Here is a 23040-nt window from a genome sequence, read left to right on the forward strand (position 1 = left end):
TAGCACACACTGAGGTTCTAGACACGGATACTGCAGCTGCTACTGAAACGCTGGTGGTACATTCTTCAGCAGGTTCTTAAGGCAACATATTGAAATTAATTTACAGGATTTTTATTTTACTTAGGATTTTCTTAACGTGAAGATAAATGCTGAAACAGCTGTAGCTGTTCTGGATCAGGTTTTATGCTAATACAAAGGGCAGCTGCAAGCAGCAGCACCCTCTGCCGGCACTGCACTGAAGCACCTATTGCATTTCTGTCAGCCACATCTGCATTTTATTTACCATAAACATTCGCTTGGAGATGAGACTTAAACATGAATCTCAGCCAGGACATCCGGTCTTCTGCTTCACGTAAATGCTCAAAACTGGTTTGGCCAGGAATGTAGTTCATAAAAGACCAATTCCAAGATCTGATTATTTTTGCAGTACAGATGAAGAAATGGATTCGTTACTCCCCTTCCATTGCCTTCCCCTTTCAAAAAATAAAACCAAATTCATAAGACAAATTAAGCCACAAGAAACTATATTAAAAATCTTTCTACAAATGAAGTTTTACCTGCCTACACTGGCCAGGAAAGACAGTGTTACTACCTTTCTAGAAAGGACCGTACTTAGGAGATGCTTTGCTAGAAAGGTGCCAACACTTTCCTTAGCCTGCAGACAAGATCCAGCGAGAACTGAAAAGCCTTCCACCGTGTTGTTCCCTTCAAAGGGCTCTCTCCGTGGCGAGCAGAACACCCATTCCGCCTAGCAGGTCAAGGACAGACATTCAACTTGTAACTCAGAATTTCATTCACTTTTCTAGATTTGATGCCCATAATAATAGTACTTGAATGTATTTACGTGGTAAGATTAAAACCCACTGTTATTCCAACAATGGAACTCAGGATATCAGAACCCACATCCTGAATCAGACATTGGTTTCTTTTATTATGCCACAATGTAAACATATTTGGTATAAATAACGTTCTCATTGATCTTCATCCAGTTGTTCCAAAAGAGTCCGCCTCTGTTTTTCCAGCTCCCCTTCGCTCAGTTCACTGCCTGAAGTATCCCAGTTACCCTGCAGAGAGAAAAAGGTTAATGGTAAGAGCGATTTATTTTCCACGCTTTGTTCTCTGGCTGAGGCACAGTAGGGGCCCCCCGTTAGCCTCCTAACCCTAATGCAGCGCTTTAGGGAACGCTCTGCACGGAGGCTCCCAGCTGAAGCCCAGGCACATGCTCTCTGAGCGCTAAAATCCCCCAGAACCTGTCATCCTGCATGGTGCACACCTGTCCGCAGTTGTTCCTGCACGGACAGACAGAGCTGAGCCCTGGATTTTCCAGCAGGACTTTTCTACAGACATTTTTACTAATAAAACACGTTCGAGAGCAGTGTTTCTGGTGTCACCCGATGCCTGTAAGCATCGCAGTATTTAAGCCATCCCCACACGGTACCAGCGCGCTGCTCACAAGCCCCGCGAGCTGCTCGGCGCCTCTCTCGCAGGGCGTTCAGGCAGCAGCAGTCACAACAAGAGGCGGGGAGGGAAAGAGGGAAATTGCAAGCTAAGCTGAGGTCCTCCAGTAGACAGTGACCACTTAATCACACCTGAGTTCACGTTCGCATTCAGCCACGTAATTGGGTTTTTCAGCGGCATTCAGATGAGGCCAAAGCAGCTTATTTTAAGAAGATAATACAGAGAGCACCATCTGCCCTCCCTCCTCCCCCTGGGAGGCGGAGCATATGGGGCGCTATCCAGAAGGACAGCGCCATCAGCGCCACCCAGCTAACCAGGGCGAGGCAAACGATTCCCACAGACACCCAAAGATGTTGATTCCTCCCCCCTCCAATTCTGTTTTTTTTTTTTTTTTTAAAACATGTTTGCACGTCTTTGAAAACACTGTCCTGAACACCTTCCAAAACCAGTCACATGCAGAACCACCACAGCAGAGCGCAAGATCACTGAAAGAACTGACTGAAAGAACTGACTGAAAGAACTGGCGGAGGAGCTGGCCGAGCCGCTTTCCATCATTTATCGGCAGTCCTGGCTATCGGGGGAGGTCCCAGTTGACTGGCGGCTAGCCAATGTGACGCCCATCTATAAGAAGGGCCGGAGGGCAGACCCGGGGAACTATAGGCCTGTCAGTTTGACCTCAGTGCCAGGAAAGCTCATGGAGCAGATTATCTTGAGGGTCATCACGCGGCACTTGCAGGGCGAGCAGGCGATCAGGCCCAGTCAGCATGGGTTTATGAAAGGCAGGTCCTGCTTGACGAACCTGATCTCCTTCTATGACAAAGTGACGCGCTTGGTGGATGAGGGAAGGGCTGTGGATGTGGTTTACCTTGACCTCAGTAAGGCTTTTGACACCGTTCCCCACAACATTCTCCTCAAGAAACTGGCTGCTCGGGGCTTGGACTGGCGTACGCTTCGCTGGGTTAGAAACTGGCTGGATAGCCGGGCCCAGAGAGTTGTGGTGAATGGAGTCAAATCTGGTTGGAGGCTGGTCACAAGTGGTGTCCCCCAGGGCTCGGTACTGGGGCCGGTCCTCTTTAATATCTTTATCGATGACCTGGATGAGGGCGTCCAGTGCACCCTCAGTAAGTTTGCAGATGACACCAAGCTAAGTGCGTGTGTCGATCTGCTCGAGGGCAGGAAGGCTCTGCAGGAGGATCTGGATAGGCTGGAGCGATGGGCTGAGGTCAACTGTATGAAGTTCAACAAGGCCAAGTGCCGGGTCCTGCACCTGGGGCGCAACAACCCCAAGCAGAGCTACAGGCTGGGAGATGAGTGGTTGGAAAGCTGCCTGGCCGAGAAGGACCTGGGAGTATTGGTTGATAGTCGGCTGAATATGAGCCAGCAGTGTGCTCAGGTGGCCAAGAAGGCCAACAGCATCCTGGCCTGTATAAGAAGCAGTGTGGCCAGCAGGTCTAGGGAGGTGATTGTCCCCCTGTACTCGGCTCTGGTGAGGCCGCACCTTGAGTACTGTGTTCAGTTTTGGGCCCCTCGCTACAGGAAGGACATGGACGTGCTCGAGCGAGTCCAGAGAAGGGCGACCAAGCTGGTGAGGGGTCTGGAGAACAAGTCTTACGAGGAGCGGCTGAGGGAGCTGGGCTTGTTCAGCCTGGAGAAGAGGAGGCTCAGGGGCGACCTTATCGCTCTCTACAGTTACCTTAAAGGAAGCTGTAGTGAGGTGGGGGTTGGTCTGTTCTCCCACGTGCCTGGTGACAGGACGAGGGGGAATGGGCGAAAGTTGCGACAGGGGAGTTTTAGGTTGGATGTTAGGAAGTACTTCTTTACCGAAAGGGTTATTAAGCATTGGAACGGGCTGCCCAGGGAGGTGGTGGAGTCACCATCCCTGGAGGTCTTTAAAAGACGTTTAGATGTAGAGCTTAGTGATATGGTTTAGTGGAGTACTTAGTGTTAGGTCAGAGGTTGGACTCGATGATCTTGAGGTCTCTTCCAACCTAGAAATCTGTGTCTGTGTCTGTGTCTGTGTCTGTATCACGGTTACAAGTACACTGCCATATGATTTTCCTGCTTGAGAAGTTCAAGAATTTAGACTTTCTCCCAGTATCAGGCTAACACCACCCAGCATCGCAATTGCTACCTAAAACAGTGACAAGAGGACTAAAATTTTAGAACAGAAGCCCCACAATCAGTCAGATCTTTACCCAGCTGTGCTGCTCATTTTCCTTTGAGATCAATTTGGCAAATTGGATGGAAAAAAAGAAAGGCAGTCTAATCCTAAATAGCACTTTGTCACAGTACGGACTGCGCTTCAATACGGTCTGTAAGATAACGTGCCTCATTTACACTTTACATCACCAGCAACGAACAGCATTTAGCCAAATAATTTCACACATCAACAACTAAATACTAAGCGAGGGCACAGGATCTGCATGGTTCAGCTCTGGTTGAACATTCAGTCCTTTCATATATGGAATTGGAACATAAATAAAGCTTTAGCACCTTACTTAAGGTAAACCCTTTACGAACCTATAAACTTGCATACTCCAGCAACCCACTGATACATAAAGCCCAAAGGCATTACATAAGAAGGAAATAAGAAAGCTTACAGAATCTTTTCCAGGTCGTTTTTTAGTCGGAGATTTATGTTTTGATTCAGATCTTTGTCTAGCTCTATCCTTTTCACTTTCTCTCTCTCTTTCTTTTTTGTCTTTTTCTCGTTCAATATCTGATTCTGGTGAATCCTTTGTAAACAAAGGGAAAATATTAAATATTAATATTAACTGTGTTAGATATCAGTTTACAGAATACCAACACTTCAGAGAAGTCTGACTTCATTTTAATATAGGCCATATTAGAAAGAAACTGCTTGAAGCGGTTACTGATTTAACACATCCTATTAACCAGGGCAGAAACGAGTAATTTCAAATCACATTACTAAAGTGATTTGAAAAGAAAAGGAGAGAGTCTTAAAAAAAACATTTACCATTTTCAGTGCATGCTAAGACAGGGCACGCTGGGTGCCATACGATTAATCTCTTCTATACAAAAATGCCATTCATCCAACAAGAATTTTTCCTGCTCCAGCAGGGAGATGATCTTTCAAGGACTAGATGATCTTTCAAGGTCCCTTCCAATCCCTAACGTTCTGTGATCTCTGGAAAGGGTGAAGGCTGGTAAACATTTTTCTAACACAGTTGCTTTGCCATATTTAACTGCTTTAATGCTGCTGGGCTTTTACTGGACTGAGGGATTAGGTGCTGCAACTGTGCTTTCATTCCGTTTCATCCCAGTGTCACTAAGCTTATGTGACCCTGTCTGTGTTGTGATCCTTTAGTTACTAACGTGTTACTCAGCGCCTAACAATTAGCATCCCCACTCTTTGTGGATGCTGTCTATTGAAGGGCACAGCTAACTGCTGGGAAGTTACACAAACAAAAGAATAGATGAGTTTCAAAAAGCTTTGCAGCAACAGAGTCCAGAGACACCAACTTCTTTCTTTACCCAACACCAAAAATACTCTTTGGCCTCAACTGATACAGAGTGAACGAAAAGCTTTCTGCTCTTTAGGTTCTTTTGATGCTCCAGCACATTTGATGTCAGAGCTTCTAACCCAACCCCGATACTCAAGCAGACAAAAGAAACGATGCTTAGCATAAGGCAAAAGGAAAAGATGGCAGGGATTCTACAGAGCGCTCCACAGTAAAAGCCAACGCCAAGACTTGCCATGATGATAAACAACAATTAGCAGGCTACTAGTAAGTCCTTCATACTCCCTTGATTAGTGGCGGTTAACCCCCCCAAAAAATTATGGGGTCTTAAGTAGTTTAATATTAATGTGTATGTAACAAAGTTACTATTATACCAATACCCTGTCTGATCTCAGAGTGCTTACTATAAAGGCAGCTGGGTGATTAAATACCCAAAAAAGGATTGCTAACACCATAAGGTGTCAAGTTGTCCCTTAAACTAGCTCAAAAAAAACCTTAGCTGCACTTACAGACTTATGTCTTCTCTTCTTGCTCTTTTTCTTGTGTTTTTTTGACTTCTTGTAACTTCTCTCTGCAAACACATGGAGAAAAAAATGGTAAGAATACAATTACCCATAACAGAGTAACACTAATTTTAAAGCAAAGAAAAAAACCTCATACCAGATTCTGCACTGGAAGAACGCTCAGAAACAGATCTGGATTCTGACCGTTGCCTTTTCTTCTTTGAATGACTATCATCATCCTCAGACTCTGAGCCCTTGATACAAAAAATGCGGTTAGCAAGACAGCATTCCAAACGATTAATTACAGGGGTAGATTTTACGACATCAAACGCCTTACCGAACGAGAGCGAGACCGCTTCCTGTGATGTTTTTTAGACTTTTTAGAATGTTTCTTGTTCTTTGAATGATGGTGCTGACATTCATGCTAGAGTACATGAAAAGGCAAACGTTAGAATTCATCTACAGGGCACAGCAAGAAACTAATGACATCTCTCATCATCCATCCACATGGCACCTACAGCTAGTAGTGATTAAAGATAATCAAGCATTTTTTGTGTCAAAAAATTATACACCACTACCAGTACTGCCATGTTAAAGTTGTAATAACAAGCGCTCAGGAGCAAGGAAACAGACAGCTAGCTTCAGGCACGGATGCACACAGCTCCTGTTACCTGCATCCTTGTTTCAATGCATCCAAGTACTTGCTCAAGTTGGCCTACAACATGCTGCACACCTTGCTTTGCAAGATTTGAAATTCTGAAATTAAGCCATTTTAAAGTCTCTTCAGCTCCAGAAATTGAAACAAGAACCATAAAGCGTATGTGTTTCAAATTTTTATCTCACACTGTCTAGAAAAAGACAACACCTTTTTCAACAATGTTAATTTTAGTTAACTTTTGAAAATTCTTGCAGGGAAGCAGATCAACAGAACAGCTACATATCAAATAATTATAACATGTTTCTTCAGTGCCTCACTTTCAAAATGAGGTTGTATTATCCATCCTTTAGGGAAATACAGAACGTCTCTCTCAAATTATGTGGGAAGGGAGACAATCAGGTAAGATTTTTTTTGGTATATTCTCTAATCAGGAAAAAATAATTACCTCTAGTACATGCATGAAATCTTTAAATATTCTTTTTCTTTCAGACTCTAGAGTGATGTCTTCAAATGCTGGTTCTTTCACAAATCTATCTCTGATCTGTAAAAAAAACAGCAATGAATTACTAATATGGAATATGGCCATTCGGAACTGTTAGCACGCAACAGCTTGTTAAATATATTAGGAAAGACTTTCATAGCTAAGCGACAATACATACATCTTCCCAGACAGCATCCAATTCAATCGGAGGAGTAGCTTGTTTCAACATACTCTTGAAGGCAGACTCTTTGCGCTTCATTTTACGAGCTTCTTCTTTTTCCCTCTCTCTTTCACGAGCTTCTGCCTTTTCTAGCAGCTATATTGAATTAAAGTTGTGAGATTATTTGAAAAATATCGAAAAGGAAGATTAATAATTCAGTTTCATGCAATTTTTGGAAAGCCCAATGACAGTTTACCTTTTGAGTTTTCTATTTGTCATTTGCACCTACCCACTACTTGCATGCGTTTCTCAAACAGAATCTAAAATATATTTAATGCCTGATGCAAGCCAGACCAACAGAAATGCATGAAAATCCCTTAAGAAATTACAAATAAGCATGATAACATTACTGAATTCCTACTGATGTGTTTTACTTTCCTCAAGATGTTTATGGTTTCAGGTAAAAATCCACTTCTTCAATCTTTATTTTGGAACTGTTACAGGATAAGCGGCTCTAAAACACAGCCTCTTTCTTAAATATTGTAACAGTAGTCATAATACAGTGAAAGTAAGTGCCAATTCTTATTTTACAGGGATTTTTTTATCACAATTTTGGAACATTCCTATATATTAATACTTACACTATTGAAAGCCAGCTTGATATTTCCTGCATCTAAAGTTGTAGCTCTTTTAGTTGAACTGATGACCGTAACAAAGTCTTCAAAAGAAGTGTTCACTTCAACCACAAATCCTTTATCCTGTTAAACAAATCCCTTTGCATCAGGTAAGTTAAGGAATTCTCACATTAATGGTGATATACACGACATCAACGCTACGTAAAATCCTACCTCCCGGTAGCAAAGTTTTCACTTGAAATAGGTATTTGGCATTAGAAGAGAAACAGCATAATGGGGCGTTTTCCCCTCTCACCTTTAAGATATCTTTTATTATCTTCTTTTCATCATGGTAACGTGCTTTTAAGTCTTCAACATAGAACTTGAAAAGATCAAGTGCTGTCGATCCTGATGAAAAAACTAAATAAGTCAAAAGCTAGCTCTAATAAAAGAGCTGCATTTTTTAAAAAATTCAGAAAACATACAGACAACCCTGCTTTACTCTGCCCCAAGATTAAGAGCTTTACACCTTATTTTTACAGGGTTGGAAGGAAAGTGTTCTTACCAGGTTGACCAAGCATATTAGTGAATCTGATGTCAGAGCTTATGGTTGGGTACAACTCCATCCAAGAGGACATTGAATGTAATTGTCCATGCTCATGAAGTTCATCTAAAAATATCTACAAAATACAAGTGAATTGGAATTTCATCATCACTTATCATACTTCCAACTTTGCTAACAGCTGAAACGAATACTCCTGATAACTGAAATTCAATATTTGTTAAATTTTTAATTTTCCATATTCTTCCAGTTTCTGGCAAACAGATTTATTACATCACAAAGTGGTGCAACTCTGATATTCGATTCCTTATATGTACCCATTAGCCTATCCTATGAAATAAGAAAAAAACGGAGTATCTAATCTGTATGACACGTCTAGGACAGAAAAATAAAGTCCACCAACCTGAAAAGATTCTCTATTTTTACGCTGCCGCCTTCTTTCTCTAAGCAAGCTTTTCTGTTTTTCTTCTTCCTCCTCTTTTTCCAGTGCCCTGATATGCTCTTCAAAACAGATCAGCGCATCTTCCTTATCCATATCTAGCAACAGGTAAGAACAGCGCATTAAGAGAAAAAATTAAGTACTGCTACTCACTAACTGTAAGACCTTTCTTAAGAGATAACTGTTGCCAATTGTTACTATTAATGGAGTGAGGTGAAAATTAATTGACCACTGAAATATATTAAAGACCTGTGCAGCAACAAAACCACCAACCCTCCTCCCCTCCAACCTGGCAAAATTTTCTTTGCCAATACAGAGCGTGGAAGTCTTGATGAGGAAAATACTGTGGATGAGCACTTGTGCATCTCCCTCTAACATCCCAGGTATCTTACAAACACAGGAAAGAAGTTAGAACGCAGTAACTCTATCAAATACTTCAGCAGTTGTGTGAAAGCATATGCTGCTCTTAAAAATAGGATCAACCCATTTACAACAAAGATGTGAACATAATGGAAAAAATACCTTCTTACTCAGAAGAATAAAAAGGATTACTACTTCTAAGAAAGCAAACACAGAAGAACCTCAGTCTAGCAGAAAGTACTGTATTTGCCACCCTGCTTACGCTGTCAAATAATTCTCCAAATTTCACAGGATAACAACTACTGAGGTAGTTTAATCCCCATGACAGAGGAGTCCAATGCTTTATTATTAAGACTACTCAATAACAGTTTCTGAAGCTGACGTTGTTTCTGAGGAGCCAAAAGAAGACAGGCCCTTTTACATGCACTGCTCAGCAGCTGTCACAGCTGCTCCCAACCTCACAAGAGCAAGCCATAACCGGGAACCCTCACTGCTAAAGACAAATCCATTCCCTCCATCCAGAAGAAACGTGTAGACTTTTTACATACTCTGAAGTTCCTCGTCTTCTGCGAACGTAGGATTGTCCATCAGATACTGCTGAGCCTCTGACCAAGTAGTGCAGTAAGTGACATTAGCCATGTTATCTAGTATGTTCTTTAAAGCTTCCCAATTCCTCTTTCGCAACTGTTTGGCTTGTTCCTGAGGAGAAAATGTAGTAATGCAACAATGCTTATTTGGTTCCCAGTGTCTTTCCTACAAATTCCTCCCATTCTGTTTGCATTTTCACTGTCCCTGAACTACGCACAGATCTGCACTGCTTGCAAGATTTCTTTACCAAGTGGTATAAACTAATTTACTGGTAAGTCAAAAAAAAACCACCAAACAGGTACAAAAGTTACCTTCTCTTTCTTAGACAGAAAAAACAAGACATCCTCATAAATTTCAAGACGATCACGCTCAGATATTGCATTCCAGACTTCCATCTCCCCAAACATTTGTTCAGCTTTTCTATACAAAGAAAGAAAAAGCATACAACAACTTACTGGTGAATACTCATTTAACACGTTATTGCAAGACAGTGGGACATCAGCTACATTATAGGCAGTAATGCTTTTGTAGAACATCTCCCAAATTTCTCTCTTGGACAACTTCTGTGACAGCTTTCTCTCCCTCTTACAAACAATGAAAACAGTTGAAAAATCAATATTCCTCTCCATAAAGTCCAGGTTCACCTACAAATCTAGTAAGCACCCTGTGAAATCAGCTGAAGAAAATTTTCAATGACAGGCCTACTAGACACACCTCCCCTTGGGCAGCTGCAATGTCTTTCTTTTTTCTTTCCTATTTGTGAACTAGACAGAGACGAATAAAGTTGCACTGTCCTTTAGATTCAGTAATGTTGCACAACAGCTGTCTATCAGATTTAACCCTTAAAAAAGAGCACATAATAAATAAAATCAAATTAAAACAAAAAAGAACCCGAGTTTTAAAAGGATAGCACAAAACACCACACAACTACTAATTCTTTGTAGGTGGGAAATTACCTATAATTTGTCTGCATTGACCTAGAATCTTTACCACCTAGAAAACCACGCACAATGTTAAGTCACTGTGGTGGATAAACTCAAACTTCACACAACTGTTTCTCAACCCTTCATCAAGTCTTTCTGGAGAGAATAAAGCCTTACCAGTCCGCATGCCTACTACCTGAAACCAACCATCAGCATCGTGGATTACATTGTGCTTTTAGAATCAATGAAAAACAAATGAAAGCAACTTTTAAAGATAATCTAGGCTTAAAGCACAGAAGGGACTGTTCGCGTGCTTAACATCACACATTTAACGAAGTTATCACCGCTTTACACTCAGACCACATTCCAACAGACTCCAGCTTCAGAATGCATAAATGTAGGATGCTGACTCACCTGTCTTACACCAAGTTGCTTGGTGTCAGTGCTCACAAGTACTTGATACAGTACTCAGAGAAGAAAAAAATCTGAGTCTGGACAGTTTGTCAACTGAGATTTTAAATTTGACTGAACTTTGATAATATGGATTTCTGGCAGGCTTGGTATTTACTATGAGCTCAACCTGACAAGTCTATCACACTTCTATTTTAACACTTGGGATGTTGGCCCCAGACATGCCAAAATTTGACAGCATTTACACAGTATCACATTCCATGAACAGGCTATCAGGCTTTCTTTGTTCTTAATGGCAGATGTAACATAAAACACCTCCCAGTGTTACTATTCACCTTTACTTATTCAAAGTTCAACCATACGAGTTGAATCAGTATACCACTCTTTTGTGTTACCTCTTTTTTCTTTCTTTCCTGCCTATTTTGCCTGACTTCAATACATTCTGTGAAAATGAGAAGAGTTGTCTTCCCATAAATATTTTACTTTCCGGCTTTTCAAGGCTGAGCAAATACAAAGGCTAGCATTACCAAGAGCAAACAGCCAGTTTAAGGATAAACTTGCCAAGCTAGCAAAGGTCAGAACTTCATTTAAGATTGATCTTACTTGTATCTTGTTGTGGATGTCATCTTTTCATGGTTTTCAAGAAAACGCTGGAAGGATTCTTTAGCTTCTTTGTATTTTGATCTTGCTTCTTCTTTTTCTTCTTTTTCTGTTTGAACTTTGTAAGCATTAAAGGCTTGCTTTTTTTCACTCAACTTTGCCAAAGCACTTTGTATAAAAAAATGAATTACAGAAAAGGAAATTAAGTTAGAAAAACAAAACTGAAGAGAGTCAAAACATAAAACAGATCTGAACAATGCAAATCTTTGAGACAAAGTTATATTTAATCTATACGGCCAGTCATCGCGCTCTCTCCTTCAAGAGAAATGAAATATCATTTAAAAAGAAAGTAGTAAGAACAAGAAGTTATAAATAAAAGCAGTTAAGAGTAAAACAAACTACTATCCTATTTTCGGGTAGTGTTTACACATTTCAATATTATTTTTTATAATTGATATGAACCAGTTTTCCTGCCAATGTTTATGGCAGCCATCCATTTCAAAAAGTAGCCTAGAAAGTCTTCAGCTCCAGTAAAAGCATGCCTTTGTTCTCAAGCAAGTCATTTAAACTGACTAAAATACAACCGTCAATTGCCTCATCTTTCGCTAATCAAAAATTAAACCCAGGACTTGTGCTTTACATAGTAAAGGAACAGCATTCCTTGACAATAGCGTATGTTCACAAATGGACAAGTATGTATTAAAGCGATCAAAAAGTTGCACCAGTCAAGTCAAACTACCTCAAACAGTATTTGTATAGAAATGTAATGAGAAAAGAATCAAGCAGTACCTGTATCTAGGATCATTAATGATCATTTTCATAGCTTGCTCCCAAGACGCATTAGACGGTACTCTCTGTCAAGACATTATATCATTACTTTGGCACCAATATCTAACAATTAGAGCTTCCTTAAAAAAAATCCTTAGAAAGAAAAGCACTACATTTTTTGGGGTTAAGACAACATTTGTTGTTACAAAATTATATTAACAGTTTATTAACAGTCAGCTTGAGAAATGAAACTAGATTCTTTGGTATTATCACTATCCCTACAATAAATTCTCCTGGAAATTTTTCTCACTTGAGAAAACAGATTCACTACACTGAGGGAAAACCAAAGCGAATCTCATTTTACTCTCACTTCACCTCCATCTTTAAAACAAAGATGAAAAAAATCAAGACTTAGACAATCAGACAACATTTTTATTAGAAACGTACCTCACAGTCAGTCAAAAATAATGGTAACCATAACTTCAACAAACATTTAAATACTGTTGTTAAAATTACAACTTCACAGAAAAATGTTAAATCAGACTAGCTCATGGGAATGCTGCACACCAAACCTAACAGTTTGTCGTTTTTCAATATGGATCTCTAAACTGTCTCTGAAACATCTAGTGAAGGTATCCATCAAATCACTCACCATTCCAGTCTGAATCCTGGACAAACACCAGACCGTTAGTTTGCATGATAGTGTGGGAGTAGGTAAAAGGAAGAAAGGAAAAAAGCTGACCTGAGAGCCCTGATGAAAATCCTACACCTTGCTCCTCACCCAAAGCGCTTCTGAAAAAGGCTAACTCTGTACATTGTTTTCACTGTATTTCTTTTCCCACATTTCTTGTCTAGCATGTAAGTCCTCTTTCACAACAGTGAGAGACTTTAAAAAAAACAAACACAAAAGCCCTCTCTAGCTGTACCTAGTAAACGTAGCTTGCGTAGTTCTATAAAGCATTAAGAATAACAACTGACTGAAATACCTTTTCTTTTAGGAGTTCTTTAAATGCTTGCTTTGCTTCTTCCTTTGTATTCCACGTGTAGGTTTTTTTAACTGGCTGTGCATCATCGTCTTCTTTCTTTGAAGAAGCACTATAAACAGAAATTAATTATTTTAGTATTTAAGCATTTTTTTTCTAAGTTAAAGTCACTGAAGAGTCACATAGGGTAAGTGTATAATGTTACCCCCAGAGAACTCTTCAAGCTATTGAAAATTTATCAGCTGTGAGCCACAAATGGTTCTATACTAGCTTTAGGGGAAGGCTGACAAGAGGGCATTAGATTTTTAAAAATAGATTTAATACTCCTTCCTCTTTCTTATTCATTCTTCACTGCTGCCACTGAGATCCATGCTTACGTTTCACTGAAGAAACAGCTAGTTGTCAAAGAAGCCTGGCCACCTAGAACTGGAGATTAACCAAATCTGACAAGAAATACAGAAGTTCAAAAACCGTAAGTCCTATATAATTTTACTTACTCTGCTGAACCCTCCTGCTTGGAAGAATCATCCGCTGCATTAGCTGCAGTTTCCGCACTCTGTTCCTGTGCAGCAGGTGCAGAAGTTGCTTGCTGTCCCTGTTCCTCTGCTGTGGCTGCGGCAGTACTCTCATTTTCCGTCCCAGACGCTGCAGCAGTTTCTCCTTCAGAGGCTGCTGTCGCTGCAGTAGTGGTGGTGGTTACAGCTGCTGCGGTTTCGGCAGCAGTGGTGGCTGTGGTGGTTGTGTTTGCTGCTTCTCCTGTAGCAGATGACGTTGCAGTTGACTCTTCAGGCTTGGTGCTGTAGGTATCAAAAATGGCAACGGTCACATTTAAGCACTGGAGAGCTTAACAGGTTAGGGAAGACAGTAGTTTAAAGAAGGTAAAGTAGGAAGGGAGAGGTTTAAGTCAAGTTACAAATATTTTATCTCAGAATAATACAAAATAATCAGCTCTGAGATAGGAAGGCTTCAATGAAACTATGCATTTACGTATTATATCATAGGATAATATCACAGAACGGCTTGGGTTGGAAGGGCCCTTGAAGATCACCCAGTTCCAACCCCCTGCTATAGGCAGGGATGCCACCCACTAGATCAGGTTGCCCAGAGCCTTGTCCAACCTGGCCTTGAACACCTCCAGGGATGGGGCACCCACAGCTTCTCTGGGCAACCTGTCCATGCAAGGACCACGTTTAAGATTCAAGGACTACATTCTACTTTTAAGAAGTAATAGGCAGCCTAACATAAAACACAACACTAGTAACACTCTAAAAACATACCTGTTTTCTTCTGCTTTAATCATTGCTAGAGGAGAAGAGGAAAAAAACAATCAAAATACAGCTTTAAATAAAGATATTTTACGTATGGTAAAAAGTCACTGTTAGCATGATTTAATAAAAGCACAGATTTAAGTATCTTCATTACCATTGTCCTTTGAAGACTGAAATCAATTACAACTGAAACAAAATTTAGAAACCCCACTAAATTAAGATTAGGGTGTATGAAAGGGATTTCCTCAATTTAAAGTAATTATTTCAACTTCAACTATTTTAAAGAACAGAACGTTAAGCTTATTGAAACAGACCTTTCCTTCTTTCTTATTCGAACATTCACTGATGCTTATGCATTGTAGTATTCTATATATTTACTTTATAAACAGCTGGTTTTGTACTTTTTCATCAAGATCTTATTTCCCTCACTATACCAAACAAAACTTCTAAAAGTGAAGAACAAGAGCACATCATCATGTTTGTTTAAAAAAAATGAATAGACAATGTTCTGTGTCCCTCCCCGCCTGTTTTTACAACAGAGAAGGTCAATACAAACATACTAGTATTTTTTGCTACAACAGTTTCTCATAATATTTTTTGAGAGAAATTAACAGGAAATAATTACCTAAGCAAAGCCTGACACACAGTTTTGGCTTTCAGTACACACTCTGCTTTCAGTATAAAACATATTACTGTTCTTAAAATTCTTCCAAGACACCAAAACAAAATGCAATTCCTACTCGATTACAAGCTATATAGTATTACAGAAGTCCAGCACCCTTTTATCCTGTTTTCCCAGGTGAATGAGGATTACTACAGTAGCCCCTCTGCTTCTTGTCTCCCCTCACAAACCTGAACCCATTAAAAAATTCTACCAAAGTTCCCACGTTTCCAAAGAATTGGTGGCTAAGAGTGAAATCATGCAACAGACTCAAATGAAGCATTACCTAATGTAATAAGAACATGCACATAGCTCCGAACAAGCCACAGCACATTACATCCTCATTCAGTTCCTGTTTAAGGACACAAGGGGGAGCTTCTGCTGCTGCCGCTACATAAGTAGGCGAGAACTAAGGGTATTACGGAAAACTGGGTGTCAATGAGGTAGAAAAAAACAACGAAAACAAGAATGCTCCATAGAAATCTCAGACCGTAGAACTCTATTGCATGCAGCTAATTCCTTTAGTTTTTATTTCTAGCAGAAGTGTAACTCCTGTGCTCTGACAACAGTCTTTTGCCATAACTTGTGCATGTGCACAGCTTGCAACCCTCCTTACTCAACTTTGTTGACATTACCTTCAAGATCTTCAAGTTCTTTGGGTTTTGCCCAGCGTGATTCCTTTGTTTGGGAATTATAGTAGTATGGCTTTCCAGAGTCAGATTTGTACTCTTTCCAGGGACACTTCGACAACAATTGCTAACAGAGAAAAAACCAAAAACATACAATCAAATTCACAGTAATATTTTAAAATTAGAAGACTGCTAGAAGCGAGCCATAAGCACTAACCCAAGAAATAATTTAAGGATCGACAAATACAGGCATCTACTTGCCAAGGAAAATCCTCCCTACTGATATAAACACATCACTTAGCTAAATATTGAAGAATGCCACCCTTTTGATTGGGAAAATTTACATATAAATTGAGAACTGTTTTAGTTTTGTCCATTTTGCAGCTTTACATTCCACCAAGATAAGGAAGGGGATATAAGCATATTTGCAACATTTCTATTTTAGGAGTTGGATCCCACTGATAAAAATCTGTTGGCGCACCTATCCTGCATGGTAGTCATGTAGTAAATTCTTGCCTTCACACAAACTTCCACAATACAGTAATTTGCCTTTGAATTTAGTTTACCTCAGCTGGTGTTTTGAGATCATCTGGCTTCTCCCAGGTAGACTGCTTTGTTTCAGTATTATAGTAGTATGTTCTTCCATCAGGTGATTTGTGTTCCGTCCATGTAGATTTCTAGGAAATTTGAATATAACATTAATGATGAACAATAACTGATGACCGAGATGCTATCAAAAGCCACTAAAAAGTACAATACAAGTGGAAAGCAGATAAACCTGTTTAGAGTGCTCTTCATTAACAGAACTGTTGGTTGTGGCGGTTTGCTGAGCTGCACAAACTACGGGATGTGTTGTCTGAGGGCGAAACAAAACAGAGCTCTGAAAAGACATTCTGGTTACTATTTGTTTTTCATTTGAATGTGCATATTAAATATAGTAAATAATTCAGTAGCAAAGGAAATGCAGCAAAACAAAATCTAAACAATGTTAAGTTGGTATTGTTTTCAAGAATCTAGTTTGTGCTATGCTATTAAGTCTCCCACTCCCCTCCCATTCAGCAATCCAAGGTAGCCAATTGCCATCAGAAAAGAATGGAAAACTTAGTGGGATCAGACCCTAGCAACTTCGAGTAATAATCTTCAAATAATAAAGCATGCCACGTTTCCAAAACTAAGAAAAACTTGCTTCAAGGAAATCCGACTTCAAGAGTTTCATGTGAACTCAAGATTACCTTCTTAATGCTTTTCAACAACAGCTTATATAAATTTTCTGAAATCAGAGGTGGCAGAACTCAGCTGTAGCTGAAATCTGTTCTGAAAATCTGCCATTTCAGTTACTGAATATGGCTGAGAAGAAACAACCCTTTCACAGGTCAATTACACAGAATGCAAGTCTCAGAAATAAAAGAACAACTGAAATTCACTCATTCATTTAATAACTGATATTCATTTAATAATTACACTAGGCAAAAATCTACTTATAAATTGCTCGTGTAACAGAAGGCAGATTTAAAAAGGAAAAAAAAAAGTAGGAACAACTTTCACTCTTCTTCAGTACAAAGCCACAACTTTACCCTGAATAACTGCCTAGCCTGACACTGGCAGACTTAAAACTGAAGAGAGACAGCTTTAAAGTAAGCTGGGTATTTTTGACCTATCTGAACAGCAAGTGAATTATATCCTAGACACCAAAAAAAAAAATCAAAATAAACTGCCCTGCACACTAGAAGAACTAGACAAAGATTAATTCCAAAGCTCAAAAATTCATGGAAATAACAAGAAAAGCACACCTTTTACTTAAGTTCAAGCTCAATTCCTTAAAATAAAAATACTAATGTCACATAAAACATATGAAAACCTTGGCAAAGCAGAAGAAATGCATTTGAAGCTATTAATTTTAACATTAACTACCAATTGATAATCTAATGAAGCCTTAAATCACAGATAGGCCAGCAAGCTCCATAAAAGGAGGACAAAAAGAAAGTTTTAAATCTGTAAAGCCATGTTTGTACGACACCACACTTCTATTAAAGACTTCTAGAATTTTGATTTTCACCTACCTGAGTTCCAGGTGGCGTTACACCTAAAAAAAACAATCAAAAAAGGCTGGTTACTTTTTTTTTCCTAGGTAAAAACACATAAAATTAAAAGAAAAATAATTTCTCCGGGAATCAGTAACAGTTAAATTACATTTTACAGAAGTGTGGTGGTTTTTCTTTTTTTTTTTTTTGGTACTTCACCTAATTTTGGTGAAATACTTTGAAACAGTAACAAAGAGCTTATACTTACCTACTTGCGCGTCCATGCTGTTCACCCCTGGCTGTAGAAACAATCAGCAGATATTTAGGCACCAAGTACAATTGTAATCCAATCAACAAATACAGAACTTATCCAAACAAGTGGGTGTCCAGCAGCAAAATGCTCTAATGTCTTAAATATGGATTCCTAGCTTCCCACCCCCCACACAATTATTACTGTTGACTTGAATTAGGAACATCAAGCTGCTTCTCAGAAAGGCAATATACAAAATAAGCTACACCGGGGGTCTCTCCTGCCATTATCCCAATATCTCTGTCTTTAAATCCCAAATAAATGATCTCCTACATAAAGCTCCATCACAATTAGCAATAGCTTTTTCACAGTCCAGTGGAAGAAAATGAAGACATACCCATGCTAAACAAAAACAGCTGACACAAAGACATTTTCAAATTCAAAAAAGTGAAATTAAACTCACCGGAACTGTAGGCTGCATAGCAGCTTGGGACATGTGAGACATCATCATTCCAGGCATTACCGACTGCATCATTCCAGGCATCTGTAATTAAACAGTACTTCAGATATACTTTATGATATTTTAAACATCAAATATGATGCCTCATCTTTGTTTTAAAATAATTACATGACACTTGCTTTAATACAAACGAACCTTCTAAGCATTTGGAAACAAAAAGTAAGTTACATCGGTAGAATCCTGATTCCCTTCTGCTTCCTACAAAAACTTACATTAGGAGTAACGCGTCTCATTTTTTCTGAAGTCTGATGTGTAATATTAACAAAGACCACCACTTCAACAAAAGAACAGCAGCAAATGATGAGGTATGTAATCTGTGTGATAAGCTATTACTGAAATCTTAAAGCAGGAAAAATAAAGGTTGGGAAAAATTTCTGCAAACTTCCAAGGCCACATGGAATGAATTAAACATAGGAAAGGTAAACTCAGAGTCTAAGATTAGTTGTGCTCACAATTTTTTTTTTGCAACTTTCAACCTGTCTCCCTTTCCTCTCACCTCTGCAAACAGGAAGGAACAACACTTTACAGGGACACTAGAAGAACGAATTTCTGCAAATAACTTCAAGATGAAGAGAGCTATTGAATTTAAACATCAAACACACTGATTTCTGAACTCTCTTTTTTAAAGATCTGGATGAAAATCTTCATATAGACATACAGTATTTAACCATGTACAACATGAACTTGGCAATGGGGATAAACACCGTACCACAGCAAGGGAAAGTTTGAGTCTAGACTTGTATCTGAGTTTGTCGGGTGATCTGATGGGATACAGAACACGGAACTGCTACTCGGATAAGCTCGCCTCGGCTCCAATACTTATGCTTACAGTCTCAAAGGGATGGTTATGCAGAAGTTACGCACTGAACTGATACGCTGGAAAGCTGATAACGCTACTGAAAAAAGTGTTTAATATTTTGTACGTTTCCCATTATTATTAATATTTTTACTGATCCCGACTTCTATGAACTGCTAAACAATCAATAAAGTGGCAAAAGGAACAAAATAAATAATCGAGGTATTGCCAACGCAATTTTTTGGCCACCGATCCCAAACAGATCTCTAGAAGTCAACCCCCTTTAACCTTCCAGTTGTGCCCCTTTACCTTTATTGTCCTTGGCAGGCTGGCCAAGAGACCCCATCCCCCTGTATCTTCAGGGAGCACCAGGTTACCACTCTCCTCATCTTGCATCTCGTGGGGAAAGAGGGTATGTGGTAGGGCTACTGCTCCACCCTCAATCCACAAGGTTTTCTTGGGAGGGTGAGGGAGGAAGGAAAGACTGGAAGGCGGTCCCTCCTATTCCTCGCCATCCTGTAGAAGCAGGAGAAGAAAGCACTCTTGCCCCACTGCTACTTCCAACTAAGGGGGCTCTGAGAGCATCAAGCTTCTTAAAAGCCCTGTCCCAGGTCCTACAGAAACCCCGAGCTCTGCTCTATTTGTGTGTGACACTAAGACACAAAGCTAAAAAAAAAAAAAAATCTGTTGGGAAGGCGACCCTACTCATTTCCAAAAGGCCTTCCTTCCTCTGACTGATGCTGAGAGGAGGCCACACTACTGCTGTTACCTACGCAAGGTAGTCACCTGCCCTACAGGGGTTCACCTCAGAAAGGAGACAGACGAGCTAGGAAAACACCTCATCCTGCGAAGTTTCCCAAATAACCTCCGATAACTGCTGGAAGAAAGTGGTTATCACCCAAGGAAACAAGCCAACACGAGCTGACACTTCCACCCATCCGGTGTGAGGGTATCACCACCCCGTCCCAGCCTCAGGGCCGCAGGAAGATCGAGCCTCTAATCCCCTCTCTGCCATGCCATTCATCTTCAGCTTTTTACTCTACATCTACCAAAAACTCCTCAGTTCTCTATCTCCATTGCTCACTAAAATATTAGACACCGAAATGGGTAAGAACGTTACGCACGTATTACATGGGTAAGAATAGTGGAATAGAAGGAAACAAACCAAAATGCCTGTTAAGCAAAGGAATAAAATAGAATTGCTATTTAAGTTTTTAACAAGCACACACAAAAGCTCACGCCATTAGCTATCATACCAACAGCCAAGTCCTCCTCACCTTTTAAAACTGCATTAATTTTGCAGATCTAACAGGCTGCAAAACCACGCTGAAGAGTCCTCTCAGGCTCAGTGCATCAGTGGAAAAAAACCAAAGCACATGCTCTATCCAAGGTACTGCAAAGGAGCACAAGGAGCGGCCAGGATGACCTCGTGGGCTCTTCTTGAGGCGTTAACCATTCATGTCACCCCCTCACCAGTCTAGTTGATAACCCTCAGTTTCTACTTAGGCAAACCACTATCACAAGCAGTATTACTGCAGCACCTCTTAAGACCAGAAAGAGAACTGACTCTTAAATCGGAAACCACACAGGAAAGGATTTTTCATTATTTAAAATACAGCTTTAAACACGCAAAAAGCACAGCTATGATTCTGACTACTCTACCCGTCAACCCAGCTTCACACCAGTCAATGTGAACAGCCAAGTTTATTTTTCGAACTGCACATTCCACTAGCAATAACAGCATATTACACGTCCCTCCCTAGGATTCTGGAAGGAATTCTGCAAAAACTCAAGTTGTAAATATTTTTCCCTGCAATTTTCGTCTACCTGGACAGAGCAGATAGCCAAGAACAAGAGAAACATGAAGTTCTCTATCTTTTCTACTTCTGAGAAGAACCAACACTTTTCGATTCTAATACGTACTAAGATGACAACCTTACTTCTCCAAAATCCATGCAAAACTAGCAGCATCTTTTTTATTCAAATTACAGGTTCATACCTACATCTACTGATGCTTACCAAGGCCAAATGAAGCGTATTGATTATCTGCTATAACGAGAAGTTTCTGCACGCTGCAGATGGATAGGAGCGGTGGCGTAAGACACCCTGAATGATTAACCTTAGCACTTGCAAGCTGCCATACGAGACTTACCTACAAGCGGAGATGACCTGACATCGTTATGGGAAGAAAGAAAAAGACACTAAAAATGCGTTACCTGCCCCATCGGCGGTCCTCCCATGGGAGGCATCATCTGAGGCATCATACCATGCGGAACCGGCGGCATATTCGGTGGCCTCTGCCCCATGGGGTGCATTCCCATGGGCGGGTAATGTGGCATCCCTGGGTGTCCCATCTGAAAGGCAGCAACAAAGGAAAAAAATGAGCGTGAAGCTAACGACCCACAGAAGCATTGAAAACAAAGAGAGGCTGAACGGAAAATTATTTAATCAACTTTAACTCAACACTGCGTAGCAGTAACGACAGTAAGCATTTGATCTTCCAGGTCCTCTAGAGTCGTGAGCATTAGAACTAATAAAGTTTCTAAACCAACATCCAAATGAAACCTCCACAAGTCTTTCTCAAGCCACCTTATGGCTTGTCACAGCAAAGCGTACTAAACCTGGGCCTGTAACTACTTCTGTGTGCTCTTCTGCACAACTATAAGTGAGTTTGCTCATTGTGAAAAGTTACACACATTCCTTTCACTCCTCATATCCAAGTCTGAAAGAGCGTTTACAATGAACGTGACCTGGAAGAGTTTTTACAGTGAATGTGACCACCATCTCCTTATTAAACAACCGAACTCTGTTGCTCTTGCGATGCCTGGTATGGTCACGCCGCAAGGACAAAAATGTCTACGGATGAGAGATGTCGTTCGTTTAAAATGCTCGAATTACAGCGCGTGCCTTCTGTTGTGGCCACAAGCGCTGGTTCTAGGAGTCCTTTAGGAGCTGTGCCGTGAACGAATTCACTCGCAGAGCACGCAGCCCGGCCTTGCGCCACAGCTCTGCAGGCAGGCGCTCCAGGTCACTAGGGAAGCACCACCTGAAGGTGCCATTTCAGGGCGGCGGCGGCGGCGGCGGCGGCAGCCCCCCCCCCCCAATGTCCCCCCAGCCGCCTCCCCCCCGCTTCCCGGCGCCCCCCCCGCCCCGCCCCGCACTCACCATGAGCGAGCCGCGGTCGACAGCCCCGGGCCGCATGGCGGGGCTCAGCAGGCTGCCCCCGCCGCACCTGCCCAGGAGCCGCCCCCGCAGCGGCTGCCGCGACGAGGGCCCGAAGGGCATCAGGGGCTCGGGCTCGCCGCGGGGCGGGAGCAGCGGCGCCAGCAGGCTGACTGGCTTGCCCGCCGGCCAATCGGGGCGGCCCGCCAGCCGGCTGCCCTTCGGCGATTGGTCGGCGGCGGCGGCGGCCACGGGCCGGACGGCGTCCCCCGGCGTCAGCTGCATGAGGGGGGGCGGCTTGGGCAGCGAGAAGGGCAGCGGCTGAGGGGAGGCCGCGGCCGCCGCCGCCGCGGAGTCGCCGCCCGACATGTCCCGGCCGGGAGCGGCTGCCCCGAGGAGCGGGCGGAGAGGGGAGAGGCGGGGAGGAGGCGGGAGCGGCCCCTCGGCGGCGGGGGGCTGCGGCCGGGCCGAGCGCGGGCGGCGGCGGCGGTGGCGGCGGTGGCGGGGCCGGGCCCCGGAGCGGAGCGGGCGCGGGGGAAGGTGCGGCGGGGCCGAGCCCGGGGGACGCCGGGAATGTGGTCACGTGGGCCCGGGGCGGGCCACCAGGAGCTGGGTGGTACCACAGCACCTGAGAAGGGGGAGAACAGCGCCGCGGCTGACGAGCCGCCTGCCTGAGCGGGCAGGGAGGGGGCGGGAGATCCCCCCCGTGCGCCGGGCGGTAGATAGAATGCGCCGGCTCGAAG

The 23040-nt window shown here is 41.8% G+C and overlaps 1 protein-coding gene across 6 annotated transcripts; it reads right to left on the reverse strand.

Annotated features, from left to right (window-relative positions):
* Nucleotides 1–904: 904 nt before the first annotated feature.
* Nucleotides 905–22838, reverse strand: PRPF40A (pre-mRNA processing factor 40 homolog A). 6 transcript variants are annotated; one of them, XM_035566097.2, is made up of 26 exons: nt 22301–22838; nt 21352–21489; nt 18283–18363; nt 17838–17868; nt 17609–17631; nt 16327–16404; nt 16115–16225; nt 15555–15675; nt 14268–14292; nt 13488–13787; nt 12994–13102; nt 12029–12093; nt 11243–11407; nt 9617–9725; nt 9266–9416; nt 8322–8455; nt 7922–8036; nt 7673–7764; nt 7384–7500; nt 6761–6898; nt 6547–6642; nt 5781–5867; nt 5601–5697; nt 5450–5511; nt 4059–4193; nt 905–1064 (listed from the first exon to the last, which is right to left on the reverse strand). In XM_035566097.2, exons 1-26 carry the CDS (start codon nt 22664–22666, stop codon nt 972–974), a joined length of 3039 nt encoding a protein of 1012 aa, XP_035421990.1. In that variant the 5' UTR covers nt 22667–22838; the 3' UTR covers nt 905–971. The 6 variants fall into 6 exon arrangements, with proteins under 6 accessions (XP_035421990.1, XP_035421988.1, XP_035421987.1 ...); XM_035566095.2 differs by having other exon boundaries at nt 16327–16428; nt 22301–22723; XM_035566094.2 differs by having other exon boundaries at nt 7673–7776; nt 16327–16428; nt 22301–22723.
* Nucleotides 22839–23040: the final 202 nt, after the last annotated feature.

This window comes from Cygnus atratus, chromosome 6 (assembly GCF_013377495.2).
Source record: "Cygnus atratus isolate AKBS03 ecotype Queensland, Australia chromosome 6, CAtr_DNAZoo_HiC_assembly, whole genome shotgun sequence".
Lineage (NCBI taxonomy): Eukaryota > Metazoa > Chordata > Aves > Anseriformes > Anatidae > Cygnus > Cygnus atratus.

Excerpts from the sequence above, each read along its gene's own strand:
- PRPF40A (XM_035566094.2), bottom strand. The coding sequence starts at position 22,666 with ATGTCGGGCGGCGACTCCGCGGCGGCGGCGGCCGCGGCCTCCCCTCAG. Across the intron at positions 17,632-17,837 it reads CAGCATGGACGCGCAAGTAG|GTGTAACGCCACCTGGAACT; the intron begins GTAAGTATAAGC and ends TGTTTTTTTTAG. Across the intron at positions 5,512-5,600 it reads TTCTTCCAGTGCAGAATCTG|AGAGAAGTTACAAGAAGTCA; the intron begins GTATGAGGTTTT and ends ATGTGTTTGCAG.